The sequence below is a fragment of the Trematomus bernacchii genome, unplaced genomic scaffold, assembly GCF_902827165.1.
Source record: "Trematomus bernacchii unplaced genomic scaffold, fTreBer1.1, whole genome shotgun sequence".
Taxonomy (NCBI): Eukaryota; Metazoa; Chordata; class Actinopteri; order Perciformes; family Nototheniidae; genus Trematomus; species Trematomus bernacchii.
Window position 1 is genome coordinate 10,037,888 of NW_022988098.1, and position 25,914 is coordinate 10,063,801.

Here is a 25,914-nt window from a genome sequence, read left to right on the forward strand (position 1 = left end):
AGCAGAAATCATTCATTACCAGATGTGACGTAGAACCAGGTGTTTTCAGGTTGTGAGTCTGTGTGTGTGTGTGTGTGTGTGTGTGTCTGTGTGTGTGTGTGTGTCATCATGGCAATCAGTGTTGTAATATAATAAAGTACATTAACTCAAACTACTGTAGTATGATTTTGTGCTACTAGTACTTTTAATATGTCCATGATATGCTTTACTTCTACGTGACGCATTTTGGTAGCTAATATTCTACTTTTTACTCCACTACCACTAAACCTTTAATTAAATATTTAGGATTAGCCAAATCAAAATATAATTCACGTAATAAATAGACACTGACATAAACGCATATGTTAAGATCCAGCAGCAGTATATAAAGTAATTAAACACAACTTTACCAGCTGTTATGATCACATGAATGCATCTATAATCATATCCCAGTCATTTAATAAATATGATTCTTAAATGAGGCCATTACGGTTAACGAGTACTGTTACTTTTGGCACTTTAGGTATTTTTTGATGCCGGTCCTTTTGTCATTTTACTTCAGTAAGACTTTGAATACACAACCTTTACAATTGAGTATGTCTGCTTTAACCTTTAAGTTGGAAATCTGAGTACTTCTACAACCACTAACGGAAGCAGTGGGAAACGCTGAATGACTTTGATGCCATCTAGTGGTCAGAAATGGTACAGCAGGGCACTTTGAGATATATGGAGGAAGGACAGTTGGAACAAAGGCTTCTGGGAAATGTGGACTACATTCAGCACACTGCACAGATATAACAAAAGAGCCCCAATTTCCTCAATAACTTTATAAACATGTCAAATAATAAGAACGGTTTAAATGTCTGCATCCTCAGATCTGAATTCATTTTGTATTTTGATTGAATTGCACAATAAACCATAGTGTCGTCTTTCCTCTATATCTCTGCTACCTGAAGAATTGCTGTATGCTGCACTGATTGTAAATCCCTGAGACTAATGTGTGACTTGCTCCAGCTCCAAAAATGTGATTAAAACTCACTTTGGGATTTTAGGCTTTGCAGACCATTGACATGCAAAAAAGACCTAAAGAACACACTACTTCATCTTTAAGGAAAGTGAAATGAAGGCCTCCTCACAAACAGTTCTGATTGTGCTTTGATTCTTTAATTCATCTCTGTGTTTGGCTCTGCCATTCTGTAAACCCACAGCTTCATAATAAATAATAAACAAATACAATTGTTACAAGAAGGTAGTAGTAACTCATGACAAACTGTATAAAGACACACGGACAGGCATGTTTTCAACATCTCACCGCCGCCGCCATAGAAAAATAAATCTAACAAACCGTAAGAAATGAAAGTAGCAACAGATAAAGCAGACGACCCCCGACCCCCCAGGAGGAATGCACAGCGTGAGGCGTCTGTAAGGCAACTGGAGCGTAGACAGCGCTGTGTGTGTGTGAGCATCGGGCTCTTCATTACATGTGTACCTTTATTCAAACTGAATATCAAAGGTACGAGCGTAGACAGCTGTGTGTGGTGTGTGTGTGTGTGTGTGTGTGTGTGTGTGTGTGTGTGTGTGTGTGTGTGTGTGTGTGTGTGTGTGTGTGTGTGTGTGTGTGTGTGTGTGTGTGTGTGTGTGTGTGTGTGTGTGTGGTGTGTGTGTTGTGTGTGTGTGTGTGTGTGTGTGGTGTGTGTGTGTGTAGTGTGTGTGGTGTGTGTGTGTGTTGTGTTGTGTGTGTGTTGTGTGTGTGTGTGTGTGTGGCCACCATGGAATAGACACCGTTACAGGAACAGAGAGCCTCGACACGAAAACGCTCCCAGGTTGGATTTTGGTACAAAGTCATCTTTAAAAATATGATCATCTTCTGAACCAACGGAGCTCATCTCCTGTTGTCAAGGTGCATTTCAGGGGACTCGTGTCCACCCCCTCCCAAAACCACAGTCCATAAAAGGCTTTCCAAAGTCCTGGGACAACTCAAACATCCCATAATGTTTATCGGTGTGAACTCTGCGCTGCTCACTCCAAGTCCTGGAGGTTGATTGTGCTCCCTGTGAACTGAGAGTTATCAGAGTTGTTGTCGTCCTCCGTCATCACTGAAGGTTCCTGAGGAGAAACAGATAAAGAGATCAGTCCATCTACTTTAAAACTAAGGGTCCCTGTTGTTACCAAGGGATGTTAAAGAGGACATCTCTACTTTAAAGAGTCCTCTCCTGCTGATGTTCAGGTGTATATCAGTATGTAGTGTCTCTACTTTAAAGAGTCCTCTCCTGCTGATGTTCAGGTGTATATCAGTATGTAGTGTCTCTACTTTAAAGAGTCCTCTCCTGCTGATGTTCAGGTGTATATCAGTATGTAGTGTCTCTACTTTAAAGAGTCCTCTCCTGCTGATGTTCAGGTCTATATCAGTATGTAGTGTCTCTACTTTAAAGAGTCCTCTCCTGCTGATGTTCAGGTGTATATCAGTATGTAGTGTCTCTACTTTAAAGAGTCCTCTCCTGCTGATGTTCAGGTGTATATCAGTATGTAGTGTCTCTACTTTAAAGAGTCCTCTCCTGCTGATGTTCAGGTGTATATCAGTATGTAGTGTCTCTACTTTAAAGAGTCCTCTCCTGCTGATGTTCAGGTGTATATCAGTATGTAGTGTCTCTACTTTAAAGAGTCCTCTCCTGCTGATGTTCAGGTCTATATCAGTATGTAGTGTCTCTACTTTAAAGAGTCCTCTCCTGCTGATGTTCAGGTGTATATCAGTATGTAGTGTCTCTACTTTAAAGAGTCCTCTCCTGCTGATGTTCAGGTGTATATCAGTATGTAGTGTCTCTACTTTAAAGAGTCCTCTCCTGCTGATGTTCAGGTGTATATCAGTATGTAGTGTCTCTACTTTAAAGAGTCCTCTCCTGCTGATGTTCAGGTGTATATCAGTATGTAGTGTCTCTACTTTAAAGAGTCCTCTCCTGTTGATGTTCAGGTGTATATCAGTATGTAGTGTATCTACTTTAAAGAGTCCTCTCCTGCTGATGTTCAGGTGTATATCAGTATGTAGTGTCTCTACTTTAAAGAGTCCTCTCCTGCTGATGTTCAGGTGTATATCAGTATGTAGTGTCTCTACTTTAAAGAGTCCTCTCCTGCTGATGTTCAGGTGTATATCAGTATGTAGTGTCTCTACTTTAAAGAGTCCTCTCCTGCTGATGTTCAGGTGTATATCAGTATGTAGTGTCTCTACTTTAAAGAGTCCTCTCCTGCTGATGTTCAGGTGTATATCAGTATGTAGTGTCTCTACTTTAAAGAGTCCTCTCCTATCTGTATTTGATAGTTTTAGTCACCTGTAAGATGTTGACGGGCAGATCTGCAGTCAGCTGGGCGTGAGAGCTGGAGGGCTGAGAGCTCAGCTGGAAGGCCAGGTCTCCATCAGTGGGAGGGTCATCCTGCACACACAGACACACATTCATTTATTATTATTTTTTATAATCAGATGTGTGTATATGTGTGTGTGTGTGTGTGTGTGTTATAAGGTGTGTATGTTATAATCAGGTGTGTGTTATAATAAGGTATGTGTGCTATAATCAAGTGTGTGTGTGTTATAATCAGGTGTGTGTGTTATAATCAGGTGTGTGTGTGTGTGTTTCTCACCTGCAGCAGTTGGATCTGGACGTACTGAGCTCCGGTCACAGGGTCTCTCAACGTCAGGCCCCCATTGGCTGCTGCTGCTCCGTCACCATAGCGACCAGCAGACGGCCCAGAGGCTGCTTTCCCTCCTTTACTCTTCCTCTGACTCGGCGCTGAAGCGCCTGAAGAAATACAAATTAAAATAACACACCGTCATCCCTCTAATGTCCCTCCTCTCTCCTCCATCACTGGACCCGGAAATCCATTGAGATATCCCAGTTGCTTAAATGCATGCGGAGGAGACAGGAAGTGATATCGCTACTGGGATATAGAAGCTCCGCCCCCATGATCTCTGCCAACATAATCCCCTCTGTTTCAGCCCCGTTTCAAAAGTGCTGATTCTCTGTCTGTTGCTTTAGATGAAAATAAGGAGCCCCTCCCCACGCCCCTCTGAGAGAGATTTGGTTACAAAGAAGACAATGGTGCTCTAGGGGGAGATTCAGGTGATAAGGTGGGGGGGGGGGGGGGGGGGGGGGGGGGGGGTTACCTTGGTTGGTGATTGGCTAATGGTTACACAAGCCAACACATCGTTATGACATCATAAAGTGGCCAAAATCTGATCAGCTCATTTTCAGACAGGTTTTTTAGATAAATGGATCAGGACAAAAAGAGAGAGAATCTTTGTTCCTGAAACTTTAAGAGTCTCTTTACACAGAGGGGACACATGTTGATGAAGAAGAGACATGAAGAAGAGGAGACACATGTTGATGAAGAAGAGACATGAAGAAGAGGGGACACATGTTGATGTAGAAGAGACATGAAGAAGAGGGGACACATGTTGATGTAGAAGAGACATGGAGAAGAGAGGACACATGTTGATGAAGAAGAGACATGAAGAAGAGGAGACACATGCTGATGAAGAAGAGACATGAAGAAGAGGGGACACATGTTGATGAAGAAGAGAGGACACATGTTGATGTAGAAGAGACATGAAGAAGAGGGGACACATGTTGATGTAGAAGAGACATGAAGAAGAGGGGACACATGTTGATGAAGAAGAGAGGACACATGTTGATGTAGAAGAGACAAGAAGAAGAGGGGACACATGCTGATGTAGAAGAGACAAGAAGAAGAGGGGACACATGCTGATGTAGAAGAGACATGAAGAAGAGGGGACACATGTTGATGAAGAAGAGAGGACACATGTTGATGTAGAAGAGACAAGAAGAAGAGGGGACACATGCTGATGTAGAAGAGACAAGAAGAAGAGGGGACACATGTTGATGAAGAAGAGAGGACACATGTTGATGTAGAAGAGACAAGAAGAAGAGGGGACACATGCTGATGTAGAAGAGACATGAAGAAGAGGGGACACATGTTGATGTAGAGGAGACATGAAGAAGAGGGGACACATGTTGATGTAGAAGAGACATGAAGAAGAGGGGACACATGTTGATGTAGAAGAGACATGAAGAAGAGGGGACACATGTTGATGTAGAAGAGACAAGAAGAAGAGGGGACACATGTTGATGAAGAAGAGACATGAAGAAGAGGGGACACATGTTGATGTAGAAGAGACATGAAGAAGAGAGGACACATGTTGATGAAGAAGAGACATGAAGAAGAGGGGACACATGTTGATGTAGAAGAGACATGAAGAAGAGGGGGACACATGTTGATGTAGAAGAGACATGAAGAAGAGGGGACACATGTTGATGTAGAAGAGACATGAAGAAGAGGGGACACATGTTGATGTAGAAGAGACATGAAGAAGAGGGGACACATGTTGATGTAGAAGAGACATGAAGAAGAGGGGGACACATGTTGATGTAGAAGAGACATGAAGAAGAGGGGACACATGTTGATGAAGAAGAGACATGAAGAAGAGGGGACACATGTTGATGTAGAAGAGACATGAAGAAGAGAGGACACATGTTGATGAAGAAGAGACATGAAGAAGAGGGGACACATGTTGATGTAGAAGAGACATGAAGAAGAGGGGACACATGTTGATGTAGAAGAGACATGAAGAAGAGGGGACACATGTTGATGTAGAAGAGACATGAAGAAGAGGGTTTTGCATAACAGGTGACCTTTAAACCGGACGTCTCTTACCAGAAGAGGCAGCAGGACCTCTCTGCTTCCTCTTCTTGGCCAGCTGGATGGCTCTGTAGTCCGTCCTCGCTGAGCCTCCACTCTCCTGATGAACAACAAGGAACAGACGTTAGTATAAGATTCAAGACTTTCATTGTCATGGTTACGTAGCTACAGTGTAGTTATGACAATGGAAATCTGAGGTCACAGGCTCCTCCAACAGAGCAACACAATACAACAGATAAAATAGTGCAAGTAAATACAAATAAAGTAGAATATAATAGAAGTAGTGCAAGGAGAGTATACATACAAGTAATTGGAATACACAGCATCCATCACACAGGCGTTTAACGGATCATAGGAACTACAATACAATATTTAAATTAGGGATGCCAGAAACTGACCATGATCAAATTCGAAAATCGGACAGCCCTGGCGAATACTAATCGATTATTCCCCCCCCCCCCCGCGGGAGGGAAAATAAAAAGTTTTTTCGCAGAGTTTGCATTTGACTTCATTTGCACTCGTCAGTTCGAAGTAGTTCCACGAGGAACTCTTCTTTGAACGTGCCGCTTTGCTCCTCTTTAGTTGTGTTGCACTCTTCAAGTTTACAGTAAAACAAACTGGTGGTGTGACCAAGGGCCATTTACAATTATTAATACTATTACTATTATTAGCATTAGTCTATATTTTGGTTGAAACTAAGCCAGGAAAAAAAAGAAAAACATAAATAATAATAAAAATATATATAAATAAAATCGAATTTTAAAAATAATTTTTGATTATGGAGACTGTAACAAATAATCGAATAATCGCTGGCATCCCTAATTTAAATGTTACATTCTGTTCCTGTACACATCATATTCTATTTACGTGTATATAGACTTCTTGCACTATTTTGTATTTCATTATATCTGTTGCATTGTTGGAGGAGCTCAGGTCAGAAGAATGTCATTGCCTTTTCTACACTGTAGCTTATGAGCACATGACAATAAAACCTCTGAATCTTGAATCTTTGAATCTATTCCGTCTGATAAAAGCAGATGCTAATGCCAGCTCCTAAAGAGAGGACACTTGTATATTAAAAAACGAACAAATACGTATTTATATTGAAGAGTAAACTCCTCTGACAGTCGGCCGCATGATGACAGCTTTAAAGAGGACTCATCTCAGGTTCGTGTTAGTATGTATTGTCTCTACTGTGACATGTTTACATGCTTTAATGTTCACAAAGTGTTTGTTTTCTAGCCTTTGCAGACACAGAAACCTATTTAACAAACTACTGGAAAGGGGAAACCCCAAAACGTATAATATGGCCTCTTTAAAACAAAAAGAAGGAAGCAGCATAACCACCAGACACACTGACTGTTTCATTGTCAATAACTTCCTTGTTTATAAAGAGTGAAACTATGCAGCTGTGTGTGTGTGTGTGTGTGTGTGTGTGTGTGTGTGTGTGTGTGTGTGTGTGTGTGTGAGAGAGAGAGACAGACAGACAGACAGACAGACAGACAGACAGACAGTGTGTGTGTGTGTGTGTGTGTGAGAGAGAGAGAGAGAGAGAGAGAGAGAGACACAGACAGACAGACAGACAGACAGACAGACAGACAGACAGACAGACAGACAGACAGACAGACAGACAGACAGACAGACAGACAGTGTGTGTGTGTGTGTGTGGTGCTAGTAGCGGCTAATGTTAGCTGCAGCAGAGATGATACACCTGTGATTCTGAATGGTCCACAGTATTGCAATACTACAAGTCAAAGCTGCTCCACCAAAGATTTCAGCTCCACCCTGGACCTACAATCAACCCAATGAAGCCGTCTCTGAGCCCAGTTAGGTCGTGAACAGTGAATATTAATTGTTTCCATCAAATCAGAGAAACAAGGTGCCACGATTTAATACGATTAGACTGTCGGACTCTTCAGTGCACCAGTCAATCAATCAATCAATCAATACAGTATTTGCGCCAGTAGGCATATGGTTTTTCACCAGGGGGAAGGAGGAAAGAATAAGGAACCTTTGTTCTGTGTTATTCTGGACTCTGGATATTTCTCTCTCTGGGGCCTCAGCAGCATTTCTTTTATCGAGTACATTTTCAGTAATATTTCTTTGCTTGTCGCCGCTACACCTCGTGTGAAAGTATAAGTTTGAAGTGTATACAACCTGTAATATTCTCTTAGTCTACAGGGCATTACACTATTGACTGCTTTGGTGCAAGGTAATGTGTCTCTTATACTGCTGGACAGCGATATCAGATTTCACTTCAACCATCTCCGTGTCTTATTGATTCCTCTTGGTCTTGTTCTTTAATGTTGTGTGTGTTACATCGGATCCACGACAGTTACACTGGGAAGTAGATTCAACATTCAAGGCTGTTACTGTCATGTGTGCGTAGCTACAGTGTAGGTATGTCAATGAAAAGCTGAGGTCACAGGCTCCTCCAACAGGGCAACACAATACAACAGATAAAATAGTGCAAGTAAATCAAACAGAATAGAAGTAGTTCCATAAGAGTCTATACACAAGTGATAAATCATTTGAAAGTATAAACGGTGTTCACACTCACCAGGAAGCCGCTGGGGGACCCCCCACTGAGCTCCGTCTCTTTCTGGGGGCTGAAGCTGCTGCTGTGCCCCGGAAACACAAACTGAGAGAGGACCTTCCCTCCCTCATCTGGCCCCAAAACCTCCACACAGCCCAGCAGGGGTCCCGTGCCCACCTGGCCCCCAACATCCACCACCTGGCCCCCCAAATCCACCACCTGACCCCCAACATCCACCACCTGGACCCCCAAATCCACCACCTTGGAGGGGGAGGATAGCAGCTCTGAGACGGGGACGACTTCCAGAGAGTTTGTGAGAGAGGCGAGGTTCCCTAAAGCCTCGGGGGAAACCGTCTGAACATCATCCAGGTTTAGAGTCACCTGAGGGGGCAAGACATCGCCCTCCAAACCGTGGTGCGGGGCCAAATCGGGGCCGGATGCCAGGCTAAGAGGGTCCACGGTTTTGGGGATGACGGAGGAAGAGGAGACGGAGTCTATGGTGAGAATCCCAGCGCTGACGAGAGACAGGTCCATGGTGAAAGTGCTGTTAGAGACTGAGCTCACTCCGAGAGCCGTGGGGGGGGCGGGGCCTCCGGGGACAGCTGAGAACAAGGAGCTGAGGTCCAGGTTGGTCAGCTGATCGCCTCCCGAAACACAGGGCCCGGCAACCGTTGCTGGGGCGGAGCTGATGAGCTCGCTGCTGGGGGTCAGAGAGGGCGTGGTCTCCATCTGACTCAGGATATCTGGAGGGGGAGGGAGACAGGAATTAAGTTAGCATTTACCACTTATGGTCCCCTTGTCTGGAAGGTTTGTTGTGGTAATAAGCTGGACAAGAGTCTGTTGTTTTGTTCTATTACATAAAACCAGTATCAGAATCAGGTTTATTACCAGGTAGGTTGACACGTACGAGGAATTTGACTTGGTGATTATTAGAGACTGCCTCAAAGGGAAGTATCTGTATGTTCTCCAGTGTTGACAATTTTTCACTACATTTGTTCAAACATATCTAAAAGTGTGTTTTTGGGGCAAAGAATGCTTGTAAATGTGGTGGTGTTTGTGATCACAAATGTCTCAGCTAAATACGTGTTAAAATACAAAGTGCCATTAATGATTCCAGCCGAACATCTTTGAGAACGACTCAGGGAACATTGTGTGTTACCTGGGCTCAGGTGGTGGTGTTTGATCATGTGACTCCTCATGGAGCTCCTGGAGCTGAAGTGTTTGCTGCAGTCTGGCAGAGGGCAGCGGCTCCTCAGAGCGCTGCTGCCGCCCTCCTGCTTGTGTTTCTTAGAGTGGATGTAGAGGCTGCTGCGAGCCGAGAACTTAGCATTACAGCCTGAACACAGAGAGAGACATGAGTTACTGTTCAGGAAGAGACATGAGTTATTGAACACACAGAGACATGAGTTATTATTCACACACAGAGACATGAGTTACTGAACACACAGAGACATGAGTTACTGAACACACAGAGACATGAGTTATTATTCACACACAGAGACATGAGTTACTGAACACACAGAGACATGAGTTACTGTTCAGGAAGTCAAGATAATAGATCACATTATAGTCTATTCAAATCGTGGGTTCATAAAGACGCATTTGGGCGCTGTCTGGTTACCTTCAGCGTGGCACTGGAAGGGTTTGGTGCCCAGGTGAGTGATGCTGTGCCCCTTCAGGTGCTCCGCCCGGGTGAAGGACTTCCCACATCCCTCCTCCGTGCAGACGAAGCGCCGGTCATCGTCGTGTTTCCTGAAAAACATAGGGAAGGGAGTGTGTGGTCAGTGAGAGGACGGACTTGTAAAAAACTACAATTTTGTTGCCAATAAATCAAAAATGCTTAATATTTGTGAGAAATTAGTCAAAAAAAGGTTATTTTTAAAGAAACTTCCAGAACACGCACACAGCATTGTTGCTCTTTATGTTGTAAACATCATGTTGGCAGTAAACGCAGAGGAATCTATTTCCTACTTCACTGGGTTTTTTGGCCGGGGGTCTCAAACTAAGACACCTCTACGGGAAGGTGCCTGGAAATGGGAGGATGCGACGCATGTAGTCGACAAAAATAATCTTAATTTTTGTATTTCGGCATCTGTTTAAAAAGAAAACATTGTCCGCTTTGCAACAAAAATGAAAAATACCCGCCAACTACTTCGATGTTAATGTTTGTCTGGAGACCCCTCGGGGGGGGGGGGGGGGGGAAGCACTGGGTTAGGTCAAAAGGCAAATCAGGTTAGCATAGTTCTCATTTGTCAGTAAATGTTGGAGTTCATCCAGTTTATATGAAGAGGAAAACAGAAGTGATTTACCGTTTATGTCGGAGCAGTTTGGACATGCTGGTGAAGGACCAGCCACAGCCGCCAGAGTCACATACAAACGGTCTCTCACCTGAAACAACAACAACAACAACAGGTAATTAGACGTTTATTATTTAGCAATGCACCCGTATTATTACGTTACATGTCACTTGTTAGACGCTTTTATCCACAGCGACTTACATACTCAATACTGTGGACAATCCCCACAGGAGCAATTTGGGGTGAAGTGTCTCAGGGACACAACGACATGCTGACTGCAGTGGGGTTTGAACCTGTGACCCCCTGATCCCAACACCTACGGACAACCCACTACGCCACACGCCTCTGTATCAGAGAGCTAAGCAACTGACTTTGGCCGTAGCCCAGGTTAGTTTACTTATCACCTTTCAGACACAATGAAATGCAAAGTGCTTTCCGTCTCTGGAAAAGCAGCAGGACAAAGAAAGGTGTAATGCCTTCATTTAAAGGACTCAGAAGATGCATATGCTTGCTTTTCAGGAACTAGCTTAGGAATGTAATGTTTTGAAAACAAGCAGCTGAGAGCAACACATTTGCAGCATCATGTGATGGAAGAATGACTTTCTCTCCCAGCCTGAAAACATCTCTGAGAAGAGCTGAACAACAGAGAGGGTTTAATAATCCCACTGATGTTGATCCAGTGTCTCAAAGCCTCACCCGTGTGACTCCTCATGTGGATCTTGAGGCGGCAGGCCTTGTCGTACGTCTTGTCGCAGCCGGGGAAGGAGCAGGTGAAGTGTCCCGTCTCTCTGAAGTGAGTGCGGTTGTGAGAGAACAGAGCGCTGAAGGTGATGAAGGTTTTCTCACAGCCTGAACGTGTAGGGAGACAGTGGAAGATGGTGTTAGGAATAAAGCATCAGACTGATAGACAAGCATCATTTATACTGGGGTCGCTGGGGGACATGTCGCCACCCATTTGCATTAGGATAGCTTGTTTAAAATGTTCTGAAGATAGCGTACACAAAAGAGTTGTACACTTGTGTTGTTATCATGCATGTGTGTGTGTTGTTTGTGGGGGCGCTTAATGCAGTAGTGTTTCTTTTCAATCTGAAAGAAGTGTCTTCATGCTTACCAGGAATGTAATGTGTAAATAGACTATCATGAAACACACCTTCCTTTGAGGGGATTTGCTTCATAACAAATGTAACCGTTGAGCTGTTTTATGGCACCAGAGCTTCAGCCAACACCCGATGGCGTATACTCACAAATAAAAGGCAAGATACATTCAAATCCACATTGTGTTACCTGGGAATTCACACTTGTGGGGTCTCTGGGGCTCGAAGTGGACCCTCTGATGGATTGTGAGTCGTGTGGCGCTGCGAAACCTCTCGCTGCAGATCTCACAGGTGAAGGCGTTGTCCTGTTCGTGAACCTTAACGTGAGCCTTCAGGTTGTAGACGGTGGTGAAGCGCCGCCCGCAGCCTTCAAACTGACAGGTGTGTGGCCTCTGCTTGTCATGGGACTGAAGGTGCCTTTTTAGTTTGTAAGAAGTGCCAAAAGCCCACCCACAGCCCTGCACCGTGCACTGATACGGCCTCGGGTCCTCAGCGTGGTTCAGAAGATGCACTTTCAGTTTCTGACGTGAATCAAACGTGAAAGCGCAGCCCGGTTCTGGACACCCAATGGGCACCAACGTGTCTTTTTTGGACCTTATGAGGGGTAACGACTGGAAATCAGCATTATCACAATCTGTGAGTGAGTTTTTAGGGCACGGGTTGACCAGATCTGCCTCAGTGACAGCACACACACCCCCTGCCTCCTGCTTCACAATAGCACCCAAAGAAGTGCCATGATCTGATAGAGAGCAATCATCCACCAGAGCCAGATCTGACTCACTGACAGACAAACCAGCTCTGGGTTCTTCCTGCTGATTGGTCACTGCTAAGGTGCTGATTTTCCCAATGGACTTCGTGCCACTGTCGTAGTTCAGCAGCACAATATCCTCATGGTCCTTCATGCCCAGGTGCTCCTTTAAACTCACCATGTCGTCCTCCTTGTGCACATATCCCTCCGGGGGGGCAGCCAGAGTGAGAATCCCGTTCTCTATAGTCACTATGATGCTTTGGTTGTTAATGGTGATGGTTCCGGAGAAGGTTTCCCCAGCAGCAGCAGATCCAGGACCAGTGGAAGAGGCCGTGTTTACACCCTCCTGCTGCAGCCCTGAAATAAACCCCGAGGTGTCCATGGCTTCACAAGAAGAAGACGATGAAGAAGATGACGAAGAAGAAGTGCCTGAAATCAATGCATGTGACGTCACCCCCCTGACCAGTTTACTCTCGTTGTTTTCCGTGCAGATCTGACCGCAGATCTTATCGCCATATTTGTTTGTGAGAACCACGTCTTCCACGGTGTGATGGTGCTGGTTGTTCACGGTGTCGTTCAGGGAGAGCAGGTTGAAAACATGGTCCGTTTTCTTGTCCACACAGTCGTTAGGATCACACAGAATACCCTCACTGTTTCCTGCCTCCATGGAGCACAACTCGGCTCCTTTACCTTTCATTTTATCTCTTTCCTCAGAGGACACATCCGGTGTGTGTGTGGCTGCCTCATCGTCTTTAAACACAACACACACACTTCCTCCGGTGGGGTTTATACACGTCCAGTTCGCGGTGCTGGTCTCCCCGGTGCAGGGTCTCTGTTTCTAGGGGAGAACAATCTGTTTTCAGACCGAAGAGTTCTACATTCTACATAATGGCTACTGAGGCTTCTTCTTCGTCTGCTGCTTTAGCGGTAGCTTGCATCAAGTGTTGTTTTGAACTACTGCCCTCTAGCGGTGAGTTTTCATAACACATGCGGATCTTTTTATTATTTGACTTTATTTATGTCACTTGAATAGACCCTTAAACAGAGGTGGGAAGTAGTGAAGTACAAATACTTTGTTACTGTAATTAAGTACATGTTTCTGGTATCAGTACTTTACTCCACTACTTATTTTTCGACGACTTTTTACTTTGACTTCTTACATTTTGAACACAAATACCTGTACTTTCTACTTCTTACATTTTAAAAAACAGGCTGGTTCCTTTAGTTTGAATGTGTGTTTGGTGGCGTGATCATTATTATTTAGAATCATTGCGTGCCTATTGATTTTAACACGATCCGTGTATCCATCACTTCCTGACTCTAAATACGCACCTTTTTTTTTTCAGACTCTCTAAATAGCCCTAACCCATCGCCACAAATTAATGTGGAGGAGCCAGCTACCCGCAATAAAAAGTGGCGACAGATAACCCACAGGTACCCAGAGGTGTAAAGTAACTAAGTACAACTTTGAGATACTTACTTAACTTGAGTATTTCCATGTTATACTACTTTGTACTGCTACTCCACTACAGCTCAGAGGTAAATGGTGTACTTTTCCTTCACTACATGTATTTAATACCTTTAGTTACTTCACAGATGTGGATGAATGATGTGAAATATAATCAAGTGTTAAATCAGACTTTAGTTCCACCTGGAGTAAATCCACAAGCTACCCTGCAGTATACAAAGTCATTCAAACTAGCTGCACCTTTACCAGCTTTGAGAACACTTTAATGATCAATCATTATAAAACATATCATATATATTATTCTGAAATGGACCAATCTGCACAATGACTACTTTTACTGTCGCTACTTTCACTATATTTTGATGAGAATACTTTTATACTTTTACTTGAGGAATATTTTGAATGCAGGACTTTTACTGTAACAGAGTATTCCTACACTCTGGTACTTCTACTTTTACTGAGTACAATATCAGAGTACTTCTTTTACTCAAGTACAAGATCTGAGTACTTCTACTTTTACTCAAGTCCAAGATCTGAGTACTTCTACTTTTACTCAAGTACAAGATCAGAGTACTTCTTTACTCAAGTACAAGATCTGAGTACTTCTACTTTTACTCAAGTACAAGATCTGAGTACCTCTGGTTGTAAATGATTGTTTTTAATGTAGTTTCTATTGGTGTTAGATGTAAACTGTTTATTTTATGTTATCTATACTGTATTTGCACTATTCAATGTTATTAACCGAAAATAAGTGCCTTAAATGTTGTAAATTTGACACAGAGGTCAAAGAAGAAAATAAAAACACAAAAAACCTGACAACATTCATCTGAACCAGAGCGATGAGTTATTGATTTGTAATACCGGTGATATTTACTTACTGCAAGTGTAAACATGATTATCGTCCATGGGTGTAGTTTTTTATTTTTTATTCAAAGACATAATTAACCTCATATGGGTTCATCAGGGGTAGACATATGAGGTAAGTAAGAATTACATAAAATGCCAGTCGTCAATCGATTTTCAAACCCATTTGACATTTATTTAACCACGCCCACTTCAGCCGTAACGTAACTCTGCGTGATTGCGTCATGACGTTTAAAGAGAACGTCCCCATGTTTTTATTTAATTTTTTTATTGACAATTATTTTACAAACCCTCAAGGCTCATTGTAACAGTAAAGAATGTAACTTGGTGTTGATAAAGTGCAAAAATACAAATAACATACAGCAAAAAAAAAAAAAAATAAAATAAATAAAATGTTTCTGCTTTACGAAAATGTGCGGGTAACGTCCCCATGGTAACCCACAATATTTCTGTTATTCGAACAGGTCCCGGCCTACAAGCAGTATTCTACCGACTTAAAACATCCAGGTTTGGTACAGAACACATATCACATATCAAAATGAAATAAAGATCCTGTCCCTTAATTGTTGTTACAGCAGAAACCACTGGGTGGTGCCAGAGACCGTGCAGGCTTCAGAAGGTGTGCCATGCACAGTAAATAGTGAGATTGATAACTCCCATTATTCCCCATAATATCTCAGCCTGGTATTGTTTGTGAGTCTGTGTGTCTTCAAAATGTGGTGCTGTAGCAGGAACTACCACAGAGGAGTTTAAAGGTATACTTTTCCAGGTGCTCATGTTTCTGGACACATCTGTCACATTGATAGCAGATACATGTACAGTCATGACTCTTTACAGATGAGTGGTTGTGGTCAGAGTAAGGAGACGGAGGAGACTTTACAGCCCTTCTTTTGTGGAGTTACACCATGTGTACATTAAAAAATAATATATGTACAAATATAATCAAGATTCAAGGCTTTTATTGTCATTTGTACATAGCTACAGTGTAGTTATGACAATGGAAATCTTAGGTCAAGACTAAAATTAGTTAATATGAGTCCCATAAGTCATTCAAGTCATCAGAAGCTCAGAGGATGTTTTATTCAAACATTTGGACATAAATGTTAACCCCTAAATCACGGGATGAACCCTTCAGTGCATCAGAGATCAACATTAAAGGGCCCATGTCATGGCCATTTCCACTGATCATAATTACATTGTTGAGGTATACTAAAATAGATTTATACTGTGCAATTTTCCAAACTCACATTGGTTTCGCATACAGCATCTCTGTCAAGCATGTGTATTCAGCAGTATTCACTTTCTCCACTAAACGACTCGTTGGAGCTCTTGCCCCCCCCCTCCCTGTGAGCCTAGTGTGCTCCGATTGGTCAGCTCGGCCACTCGTTCTGATTAGTCAACCACCAGAGAGGCTGCGCCCATGTCAGTGCTTTTCCCGGCTGCTCTCAGCGTAACATCAGTCTTATCATGGCGTCGGTACAGCGGTATATTTTATATACATATATATTTTTAACTGTTGTTATAGAAGAGTGTGACGGCCTCAGGGCCTTTGTCTTACGGTGGGGTGGAGCTGAAGAGGGTAATCAGCGCGATCACGGACACCTCCGTAGCCGGTGCTATTAATCCCAGCGGCCCGGAGTCTCTCTCCAAAGCGGCTGCAGAAGGACGAACTGAGCGACCCTCTCCCCTCGACCACCTGTCTCTGCATTTACTACAATAAATGTGCCGTGGTTTTGTAAACTCGTGTATGTCTCCTTGCCTTTCCGTTGTGGCCTACGAGCTACTCTCATAACAAAGAGTAAGTTATTTTTACCCGTTATAAACTACTACTGTTTGATGAGAAATCAAATCATGGTTTGCTATATATGAATTCAGGGAAGAAAGGATAGGCCTACTAAGTATTTCCATTAAACTTTATTTTTAGAAATGTACAAAATGAACATAAATATACATATATACACGGTATATCATCCATTCCTCCTCCTCGCATCTTGCCTGCGCACAGTCGGTGCGGTGCCTTTTAGCACCCTCAGTAGTAGTAGAATCCCTTCCCCGTCATGGATTGTCCGCCAGGATCTGGCTGGACGAAATCAAATGCAAATCACAAAATATTAGAGAAACTTAGTTGTTTTAGATTCGTTAGTAGTAGTTGTGTAATGAACAGCTTGCCTGCTAATATGCTAACCTAGCTTTGTTTACCTTGGTAGCTAACACGATATGAACGTTAGCTTGGAGGAAAGGCAACTATAATGCAGTGTAATAAAACTACTATGAACAAAAGCTAGTGGTTCATATTAGGCTAGCAATAACGTGTTTATAATTGCAATCGTATACGGGTATTCTGCTACGTTCGGTCATACAATGTAACTTGCATGAATACATTGTTTTGCGCTAGCATACAGCTAGCCTCGTTAGCTACATGCAGTATATGTACGGTCACAATGTACGGTAAATCACAGTACAGTATACTGTATGAGTATTCCGTGTGTGTGACTGCAGACATTCTCCTGCCATGACAAACATGTAAGGCCATCTGCTGACATTGTAGTTGATATATTTAAACGCTAGCAACGTAGCATCACAAAAATGTTTTTCTGACCGAAACTAGCTCTAGCTCCGTGTGTTAGATCGCTACGCCAGCTATAATGTAATTACGTTTCGCGACTGACCGGCAAATCACCCGGAGTATACTGTCAATAGGTATTTTGTGTGTGAATGCAGACATTCTCCTGCTATGAGATACATGTATGCAAGGCCATCTGCTGATATTAGAGTTGATATATGGAAACTCTAGCAACTTAGTTAGCACTGTGTCAATGGCTTAGCAGTCCAACACAGTTTACACATTTAAACAGTCTTGTTTGATAAATACACAAATAACAATGCAAACTTACAGGTTGTATACCCAGATCTTCCCCTGCTCCAAACGGTTCAAACAAGCTGTGCATATCCGGCCTCAAACTGGGCAATGTTTTGGAAGCTTTCGTCTGTGAAATGCCGGTTCTTCGAACCTCTGGAGGAGGAACACGACGCTGCTGGTGTGGCCATAGCTCTTCGGGATTGGTCCATTTCGTTCCGGGTACCGCATGACATCAGGCGGTACCCGGAACTAAATGGAAGACTCAAATGGGCAGTGACGTATCTCCAACGAGGCGTTTTGGGGAGGTATTTTCTGTGTTAGAGTTTTACTCGCTACAGGGTGTACTTTGAGGGTTTTGACTCTGCACACCGTTTACATGCATAAAAACCTTCATAACACACAAGGGGACGGGTAATAACCGGAAAAGCATGACATGGGAGCTTTAACACATATTTAGATATACTAAAAACAGTTCAAGCATCACAGTAACAGCAGGTCATCATTCAGCTGATATACTTTGGATTAGCACTTTAAGAACATCACAAACAACAAGCTCGTAACAAATAATGTCAATACAAAAATATAAAATAAGTCACATTATATTCCAGCTTCAGAGAACATTTCTTTACAGCAGCTTCAGATCAGAGAGAGTTTCTGTGAATGCCGCCTCTACATCCTTTAAGAACTACAAGCAGCAGGAGAGCATCTGTTAAAGGACTACAACTATGGAGCTGTTAGAGGACTACAACTATGGAGCTGTTAGAGGACTACAACTATGGAGCTGTTAGAGGACTACAACTATGGAGCTGTTAGAGGACTACAACTATGGAGCTGTTAAAGGACTACAACTATGGAGCTGTTAAAGGACTACAACTATGGAGCTGTTAAAGAACTACAACTATGGAACTGTTAAAGGACTACAACTATGGAGCTGTTAAAGAACTACAACTATGGAGCTGTTAAAGAACTACAACTATGGAGCTGTTAAAGGACTACAACTATGGAGCTGTTAGAGGACTACAACTATGGAGCTGTTAAAGAACTACAACTATGGAGCTGTTAAAGGACTACAACTATGGAGCTGTTAAAGGACTACAAATATGGAGCTGTTAATGCGTCCCTCATTCATCCTTCACTCTCTGAAGGACAGAAGCTGAGGACTAACTGACAGCATGCAGGTGTTTCACAGCTGAGGATCAGAATGTAGTTTTATACAGGATTACATGATTTTACTCTTACTTGAACTTTTCTTCTACTGAAATGTTTGATATTTGACCTGTGAACCCTAACCAGCTCTTAACTCTCTGAAATGAATAAGGAGCAGATAACATGTCCTCACATATCACACAGTACAGTGTACAACACACAGTGTGAACACACACACACACACCTCAGCACAGGTGAACCCGGTGACCTTTCTGACTCACTGATCTGACTCACTGATCTGACTCACTGATCATACTCCAGTAGGATTTTATCCTCAGGAGGATCAGCTACAGAATCTGCAGGAAGCGTGTCTTGGGAGGAAGTCTTCCTCTGTTCATCTTCAAGCTTCTCTATCTTTTCTGCAGGGAGGAAAACAAAACGATATTTAAGAAGACCCCACGTGACTTTAGGATGCTCCGGTGAATACCAGCAATTAATAAAACAACTAATGTTGAATCTGTTGATGTAAACATTATTTAAACCTACCGTTAAGTTGATTTAGTTTGGTGCGATCCTTGGATACAACCCGAGTGTGAACAACAACTACACCAACAAGAACCACGAGAACTACAACAAAACCAGCACCGAGAACTGCAGAAAGAACAATCCATCCAGTGTTCGACCCTAAAGAGAAAGCTTCATGTTACTCAGACGGTCAGAGCAAGTTGTTCTCATCAGATTAAAGCTCTCAGTCAGAGAACATCTGAAGCTGAGCTCTGCAGAGAAAACAGAGACGTTCACTCAACACACACTTTCCTCTACAAATTACACGAGTATGTCCATTTAGTTTTGATGTATACTCCAAAACATGTCAGATATTCAGTGTTTGACTGCATCTGTCAGATATTCAAAGTCCCTTTGATCTGACACATTGAAACATGTGATCATCTTATAACATGTGATGCTAGTTTGCTGATTCTCTAATGACTAAAGTTTACTGTGAGTGTTTCTACAGAGAGGTTCTGCTCCTCCTCCTGAACTACAGAAGGTCCTCCTCCCTGACTGCAGCTCAGTGAAGAGCAGATTCACATCCTGATGTTTCTACAGAGGGGAACTCACTCTGGGTTTATGCAGCAGAGCCTCCAAACACAAATACACTTCCACTCATTCAGAAAACTCTATAAAGAACATGTAGATTCTGCTCTGAGGACACGTGGACTCACTGAGGGAAACACTCAGGGCTCTACACACATTCACAAAGAATCAAGTCTAACACAGTTACTATTCTCTTAGCTTTCAGTTAAATATTAGATTAGTTAAAATCAGGACTATCCTGATCTCTTCTCTGATTCTTCTCCTAAAATACAAAAGAAAACATGTCAGAGTGATTGGGAAAACAAAAGAGGGAACACTGGAAACAAAATACATATCATTTATTGGTAATGTTTCCTCCAACCATCTGAAACTGACTGGTGGTTAGACCCTGATGAGACCCTCGTGGTGTTGGATCTGATTGATGAGCATCTAGACTCAAACCACGCTCTCTGATGTCATGTATCTGACAGCAGCTGATACTCAGATCAGATCCTCAGCTTGTGTTGATGTTGGAGTCGAGCTGCACGACACGTCTCCATGTCTTCTGTCCTCAAAGTCTCCCTGTGTTTAAAGCCAGTGAATGGAACTCTGAGAGAAAGTGAACGTGGTCTTCATGTTTCATCTCAGCTGTAGAACGTCTCAGTGATCAATGACTAACATGTTTCTAAGAACGCTGAATTCAGACTGAACTCAGAGTTCCTGTTGGTCTCCATTTGGTCTGAGAGGGGAGCTGTTGGAGGGGTTTACAGTGTGTGTGTGTGTGTGTGTGTGTGTGTGTGTTGTGTGTGTGTGTGTGTGTGTGTGTGTGTGTGTGTGTGTGTGTGTGTGTGTGTGTGTGTGTGTGTGTGTGTGTGTGTGTGTGTGTGTGTGTGTGTGTGTGTGTGTGTGTGTGTCTCTTTATCATCTCAGCCTCTCTCAGTCTTCCTCTCATCTCTGCACATTGATGAAGAGGAGGCTCAGAGTTTCAGATTCAACTTTCCACTCAGATTGAAACCATTGTAACTCCTGCAGAGGTCTTCATCACAACGTCTGGTGCTGAGAGGAAATTCACTTTGTGTTCAGTCTGAAGACACATTTAAATATTATTAAATTACACAAAAAGAGAATAGGGAGAATCTCACCACTGAGAGACACGTAGATGTGTGCAGGTTTACTCTGATGCCTGATCTCCTCCTGTGAAGCTACACACTGGTAGCGGTCAGTTTTGGTGACAGTAATGTTGAGGATCACATCGTAGCTGCCTCCTCTCTCTGAGACCTGAGGCTCCTCAGTATTAAGAGTGTTTCCAGAACTGTCCGTCCACTGGAGGAGAGGTTTAGGGAAAGCTCCATTAACTTCACACTGTAGTAGCGAGAAGTCCTTTGTTTGATCAATAATTGTGACAGAGGGTTTTGAAGCTGCACCTGGGAACATAATGGAAACAACAGATGATGCTCATCTCTTTGCTTGTAAATGGTATTTAGATCATGTTTAAGATGAAATAAAAACACATGAAGCCCTGACAATATAAATCTGAATTTCCCATCCCATCATTATCTCATACTTCAAACAATTCGAACTAAAGTTTGGTAACTTTTAAGTTCAGTTTCTGAGTTTCCTCCTCTGCTAGCTTGTGCCTCTTAGCACATCTGCCTTCTGATTGGTTGTGCCTTGAAATGTCAGCAGTAAAAAAGGTCAAAGTTGAACTCATTAAAATGCTGTGCTGAAAATATTGTGTTCACCTGCATCCATGTTCGATAGTATAGTTGATGCAGTCATATATGTCTGTCTGATATTCCAGGTTGAGTTTATCACACATCCCTCAGTCAGGAGATGATGCTCTTGTTAAACATTATGTATATCATTCAGGTCAGTGAGTGGTGGAGTGGTGCTGGACTGTGACTTATATAGAAGCGATGTAATCCAGTACAACACCACCACTAACTATGATCCCAATAATAACCATGTAATGTTATCATGAAGTCAACAAACCCTGTGTGACAGTGAAGAGGTGAAGAAACCACATCTGGGCACTACATTTAGTTTTTTTGACGTGATGGTGAATATATTGTGGGTTTTTTTTATACCAAAGGGTCGCCGGTTCACGTCCCGATCAAACCAAATACGGAGTGTGGACTGGTACCTGGAGAGGTGCCAACTATTAACCAGTGTGTGTAACGTGAGGGAAAAAGTAATTCCTCCGTTGGGGATTAATAAATTTTATCTTCTTCTTTATTATTATTATTATTATTATTATTATGTGTCATGCTTCACAAAACTTCTCAATGTTCATGATGGAGAAGTTTGGCTCTCTAACTCTTGTATGCAACATGTGAGATGAGACTGCACATCATGTTCAGCTCAGTCATGTGTACGTTAATGTATAATCACAGCTGTAGAAAGTCACCATGATTAATGATTAAAGGACACCTATCATGCTATATTTAAATGATATATTGTAGGGCCATACCTATATAAGGTATATTTATACGTTTCTGTTTTCAAAATACCAAACAGATCATGCATTTTAGCCATGCCTCATTTCGCTCTATGTGCTGTTTGCTGTCTACGGGTCTGATTCTGCTGACCACGCCCCCCTGCAGGAGAGGGGAGACGTGCTCTGATCAGCTGCTGGGCTGTCAGAAGAGGGGGAGAAAAAGAGATCTCCGTCCTCCGTGTTTTATTATATAGAGTCGTTATTCATTTGTTTTAAAGGTCAATAAATAACAAAGAAGACCTTTGACCGGCACTTTTCTAATTTTGTCCGGAAGATTTAAACTTTAACGGACATCTTGACCGGCGAAACAAACTGAAACTGAAACTCTGCCGCACGGTCCCCTCGTTCCTTGGAAGAGGCGGAGAGGTGGGTGTTTGTCATCTGCTGGTGGACTAACCGGAGAGAATTACAGTGCTTGCCTCGACGGGGAGGGATTGCATTGAATTAAAGCAGCGGGAGCAAACGCTTGCCTCAGGGAGGGAGAAAGAAAGCCACAGCGGAGAATAAACAGAAGGGTAACCATGGTAACCAAGTCTTCTTCGCTGCTTTTGTGGCAGACTACAGCGCCACTTACAGGCCTGGCATATGTACTACAGCGTCTCCAGCGCTTTCGAACGGCAATGGCCGTGGCTGTCTCCTCCTGATTGGTGGAGTTGGGCCAATAGCCGTAGCGCCACCATCCTGACGTCAGGACAGTGTTCAAATCTGGATCAGTTTTTATCAGATCCGTTGCAGCCCCTTTTTTAGAGATTTGGGTATGGAGGAAAATAGAGAGGGTTGTGTTTTCTGACACCTGGTGAGTTCCCTGGAACACCAGGGACACATATTCATGTATAAAAGACGTACAAAAGTGCATTTTGCATGATAGGTCCCCTTTAACATGATTCTACTAAATCAAATCAAATCAAATCAAATCAGGTTTTATTTATAAAGCACATTTAAAAGCGATTTTTGGTCGAGCCAAAGTGCTGTACATGTAATAAAAACACATTACTACAATCACAATAAAAGACAATAAATTACAACAGATATATATAAAAAATAAAATAAAAAATAAAAACACAAGGAAAAGTCAGGAGTCGTGCTCCGCTCTAACTAGAAAGCCAGAGAGAAGAAGTGTGTTTTTAGTGTAGATTTAAAAAACCCTAGGGTCTGGGCCTAAATGTACTAAAGTACATTCAAAGTGAACACAGAGTGAAATGTGTTTCCATTTGTTCTGTGAATTTGACAGAATTTATTTGCAGTGTGTTCATTCACCAAAACCTCTCAACAATTAAAAGTATTTGAATTTAAGAAACTCACCGCTGATATGCACGAGGGTCTCAGCAGAAATCTGATGCTTGATCTCCTCCTGTGAAGCTACACAGCTGTAGTTGTCTGTTTTGGTCACAGTAGTGTGAAGGATCACATCGTAGCTGCCTCCTCTCTCTGAGACCTGAGGCTCCTCAGCAGGAAGGATGTTTCCAGAACCGTCCCACCACTCCACTTTAGGTTCTGGATGAGCTCCATGAACTTCACACTGCAGCCGCGCCCAGGAGTTTGATTCAGCAATGATTTTGACATGAGGCTTTGGTGATGCACCTGTAAAGATATAAACTATATTAAAAAAGGACAGCGACTGGAAAGAATAAAAGCCTTTTTTCTTTCAAAAGTTTAGTGATTTGGAGAGTCTTGAAGAGCTGACTGCGAGTTATGTTAATATGTTCTATGCTACCGTTTGAATTATGGAAGATAGCAGTGTCATTTGGTTTAATTGATCTTACTGTATATATTGGTTATAGGAAAAAAGTGAATAGAAAAAATAGTTTTAAATACACATGAAACAAAGTTTATAATTTTGCAAATTAGGATGTTCTAAATTATGCTAAAATCAAAAGATTTCAAGACAGATTATAAATTATTCTGGAAAATGGGTAATCATGTCAAATCTATACGTATTACAATCATCTGTATAACTGCAGTTTTCTATATTCAATCACAATGGTTTTTTGTACTAATATATTGATTAGCAAATAGGGTAAACTACACTATAAAAACACAGTATTGTAAAGCCCAATACTAAATAGTGTCGCTTTTGATTAGAAACCAAAGACACATACAGGTATATATATCTTCAACACTAAATAATTACGTATAGTTTATATTATTACAATTTTGCAAACAGACAATGAACTCCATTTGTTCAAAAGAGTGATGAATAAAGTTGCTTTGAATATCAGACCTGAGAGGTGGAGAGTGACGTCGTAAAAATCCAGACTCACCTGGGATGGTTCTGACAGTTAACGTTATAAAGCGCGGAGGTTGCAGACGACCCGAGATTTACGTGTAAATAACAATAAATAAATAAACTACAGAATTTCATATTACTGTATAAGTCATAAAAAACAAACGATACCTTGTTTGAAACCTAAAATGCTCGTCTTTTCAACGAATATAACTGCGTAACTACAGAAGTAAGAACATTTAAACCGTTGCGTTTTACTTTACGGCAGTAAACCGTTAGCTGCTTACCGGCTATTCAATCTAGTCGTGGTTAAAATGTGTTTAAAGCTCCAAAAACGCACATTTATAGACAAAAACGGTCTCGTTTTAAAGAAGAAAACTCGACAGATTAAATGTACCTTGTTTCAGTGTAAGCGGCAGTCAAAAATATGGTGAATAAAAGTCATTTGTGTCCCTCGTTGAGTTTTAGCTCCGCTAGTCAAACTTTCAAAACAACTTTATTTCTGTAAATTTAAAGTATTGACAAAGTATTCAACTAATGATGTTCGGTATCTCTGAAATCAGTTAACGCCCCCGAACAAAATGAACCAATCGGCATCTTTCTACGAACTAAAGTGACGTCATTAACAGCCCTTTAACTCAACCAGCCAATCACAGGCGAGCTTCTTGACGTGCGCGCCATGAGTTTCTTATTGACAGCTACTTCCATCCAATGGTAAGCAAGCATTCTGAAAACACGGTGAGCTTGTAGCCAATTATATTACCTGTTTGACCATATATGGAAGTGAATGAAGCTGGACTGTCTGTGGCAGTAGGAGACCCACATAACAGAGAAACTTTACTTATATGTTCATGGAGGCAGGATTTAATGATTATAAATATGTTAATATTTATTAAAATGTTAACAACGTCATTTTAAGGTCAGATCTAACACTTAGGGACATTTTTTCATAATTAAAAAGAGATTTGTTATCATTGTTTGGTAACTTTAAATAAGTTTAGTAGAGCTATTGAGTCCTCTGCTGGAGGTGATCTGTACTGCACTTTCTAAAATATCTCAGAGCCACTTCTGTCGATCAACTTAAAACGTTGTACAGACATTAAAGACAAGTTAAGGTAGATATCCTGTAAATATTAGCCTGATGGCTCTTATTATGACTGATTTACTGTATTTGAAATACGAAATAAAAGTAGAATAACAAATAATGTCTTCGTTTTTCCATTAAGTCCTTCAATGCACAACCTGTGTTAGTGCTACAAGGAAGACTAACACACTACATGAAAGCTTAGAGATGAATTAACAATGAGGCAATGGATATATTTCAGTACCTCATGACCTTGTTAATAATAAGAGGTTCAAATTGGAGCATATAAAGAGGCATACATGTGCATAACTGTGATAAGCCTCAAGAGGTTAAGATA

At 42.0% G+C, this 25,914-nt stretch overlaps 3 protein-coding genes across 4 annotated transcripts in view; all 3 read right to left on the reverse strand.

Moving 5' to 3' along the window:
- LOC117475663 (nuclear factor 7, brain-like) overlaps window positions 1-25,914 on the reverse strand; it is an 863,632-nt gene that overhangs the window by 121,704 nt on the left and 716,014 nt on the right. The gene's annotated exons all lie outside the window — the stretch shown is intronic.
- LOC117475655 (zinc finger protein ZXDC-like) lies at window positions 1,691-13,268 on the reverse strand. The gene is made up of 10 exons (XM_034121979.1): window positions 11,803-13,268; window positions 11,215-11,367; window positions 10,531-10,609; window positions 9,843-9,973; window positions 9,381-9,557; window positions 8,246-8,964; window positions 5,701-5,785; window positions 3,610-3,767; window positions 3,303-3,404; window positions 1,691-2,085 (listed from the first exon to the last, which is right to left on the reverse strand). The coding sequence occupies exons 1-10, from the start codon at window positions 13,055-13,057 to the stop codon at window positions 1,999-2,001; spliced, it is 2,946 nt and encodes a 981-aa protein (XP_033977870.1). The 5' UTR covers window positions 13,058-13,268; the 3' UTR covers window positions 1,691-1,998.
- LOC117475667 (butyrophilin-like protein 1) overlaps window positions 17,999-25,914 on the reverse strand; it is a 20,007-nt gene continuing 12,091 nt past the window's right edge. The window contains exons 4-7 of one of the 2 annotated variants that reach the window (XM_034121995.1): window positions 23,572-23,850; window positions 20,915-21,196; window positions 19,245-19,382; window positions 17,999-19,117 (exon numbers count right to left, since the gene is read on the reverse strand). In XM_034121995.1, the coding sequence (XP_033977886.1) occupies window positions 19,002-19,117; window positions 19,245-19,382; window positions 20,915-21,196; window positions 23,572-23,850 (815 nt within the window). In that variant the 3' untranslated portion in view covers window positions 17,999-19,001. Of the gene's footprint in view, window positions 19,118-19,244; window positions 19,383-20,760; window positions 20,829-20,914; window positions 21,197-23,571; window positions 23,851-25,914 lie in introns of those variants that run through there. The other variant, XM_034121996.1, reaches the window with a different exon arrangement.

Bases quoted from the DNA above. Each gene is read 5' to 3' on its own strand.
- LOC117475655 (XM_034121979.1), bottom strand. From the start codon at position 13,057: ATGAAAGGTAAAGGAGCCGAGTTGTGCTCCATGGAGGCAGGAAACAGT. The intron at 11,368-11,802 runs GTAACACAATGT...CTACACGTTCAG, and splicing joins CCACAAGTGTGAATTCCCAG to GCTGTGAGAAAACCTTCATC. The intron at 8,965-9,380 runs GTAACACACAAT...CTCCCCCTCCAG, and splicing joins ACACCACCACCTGAGCCCAG to ATATCCTGAGTCAGATGGAG.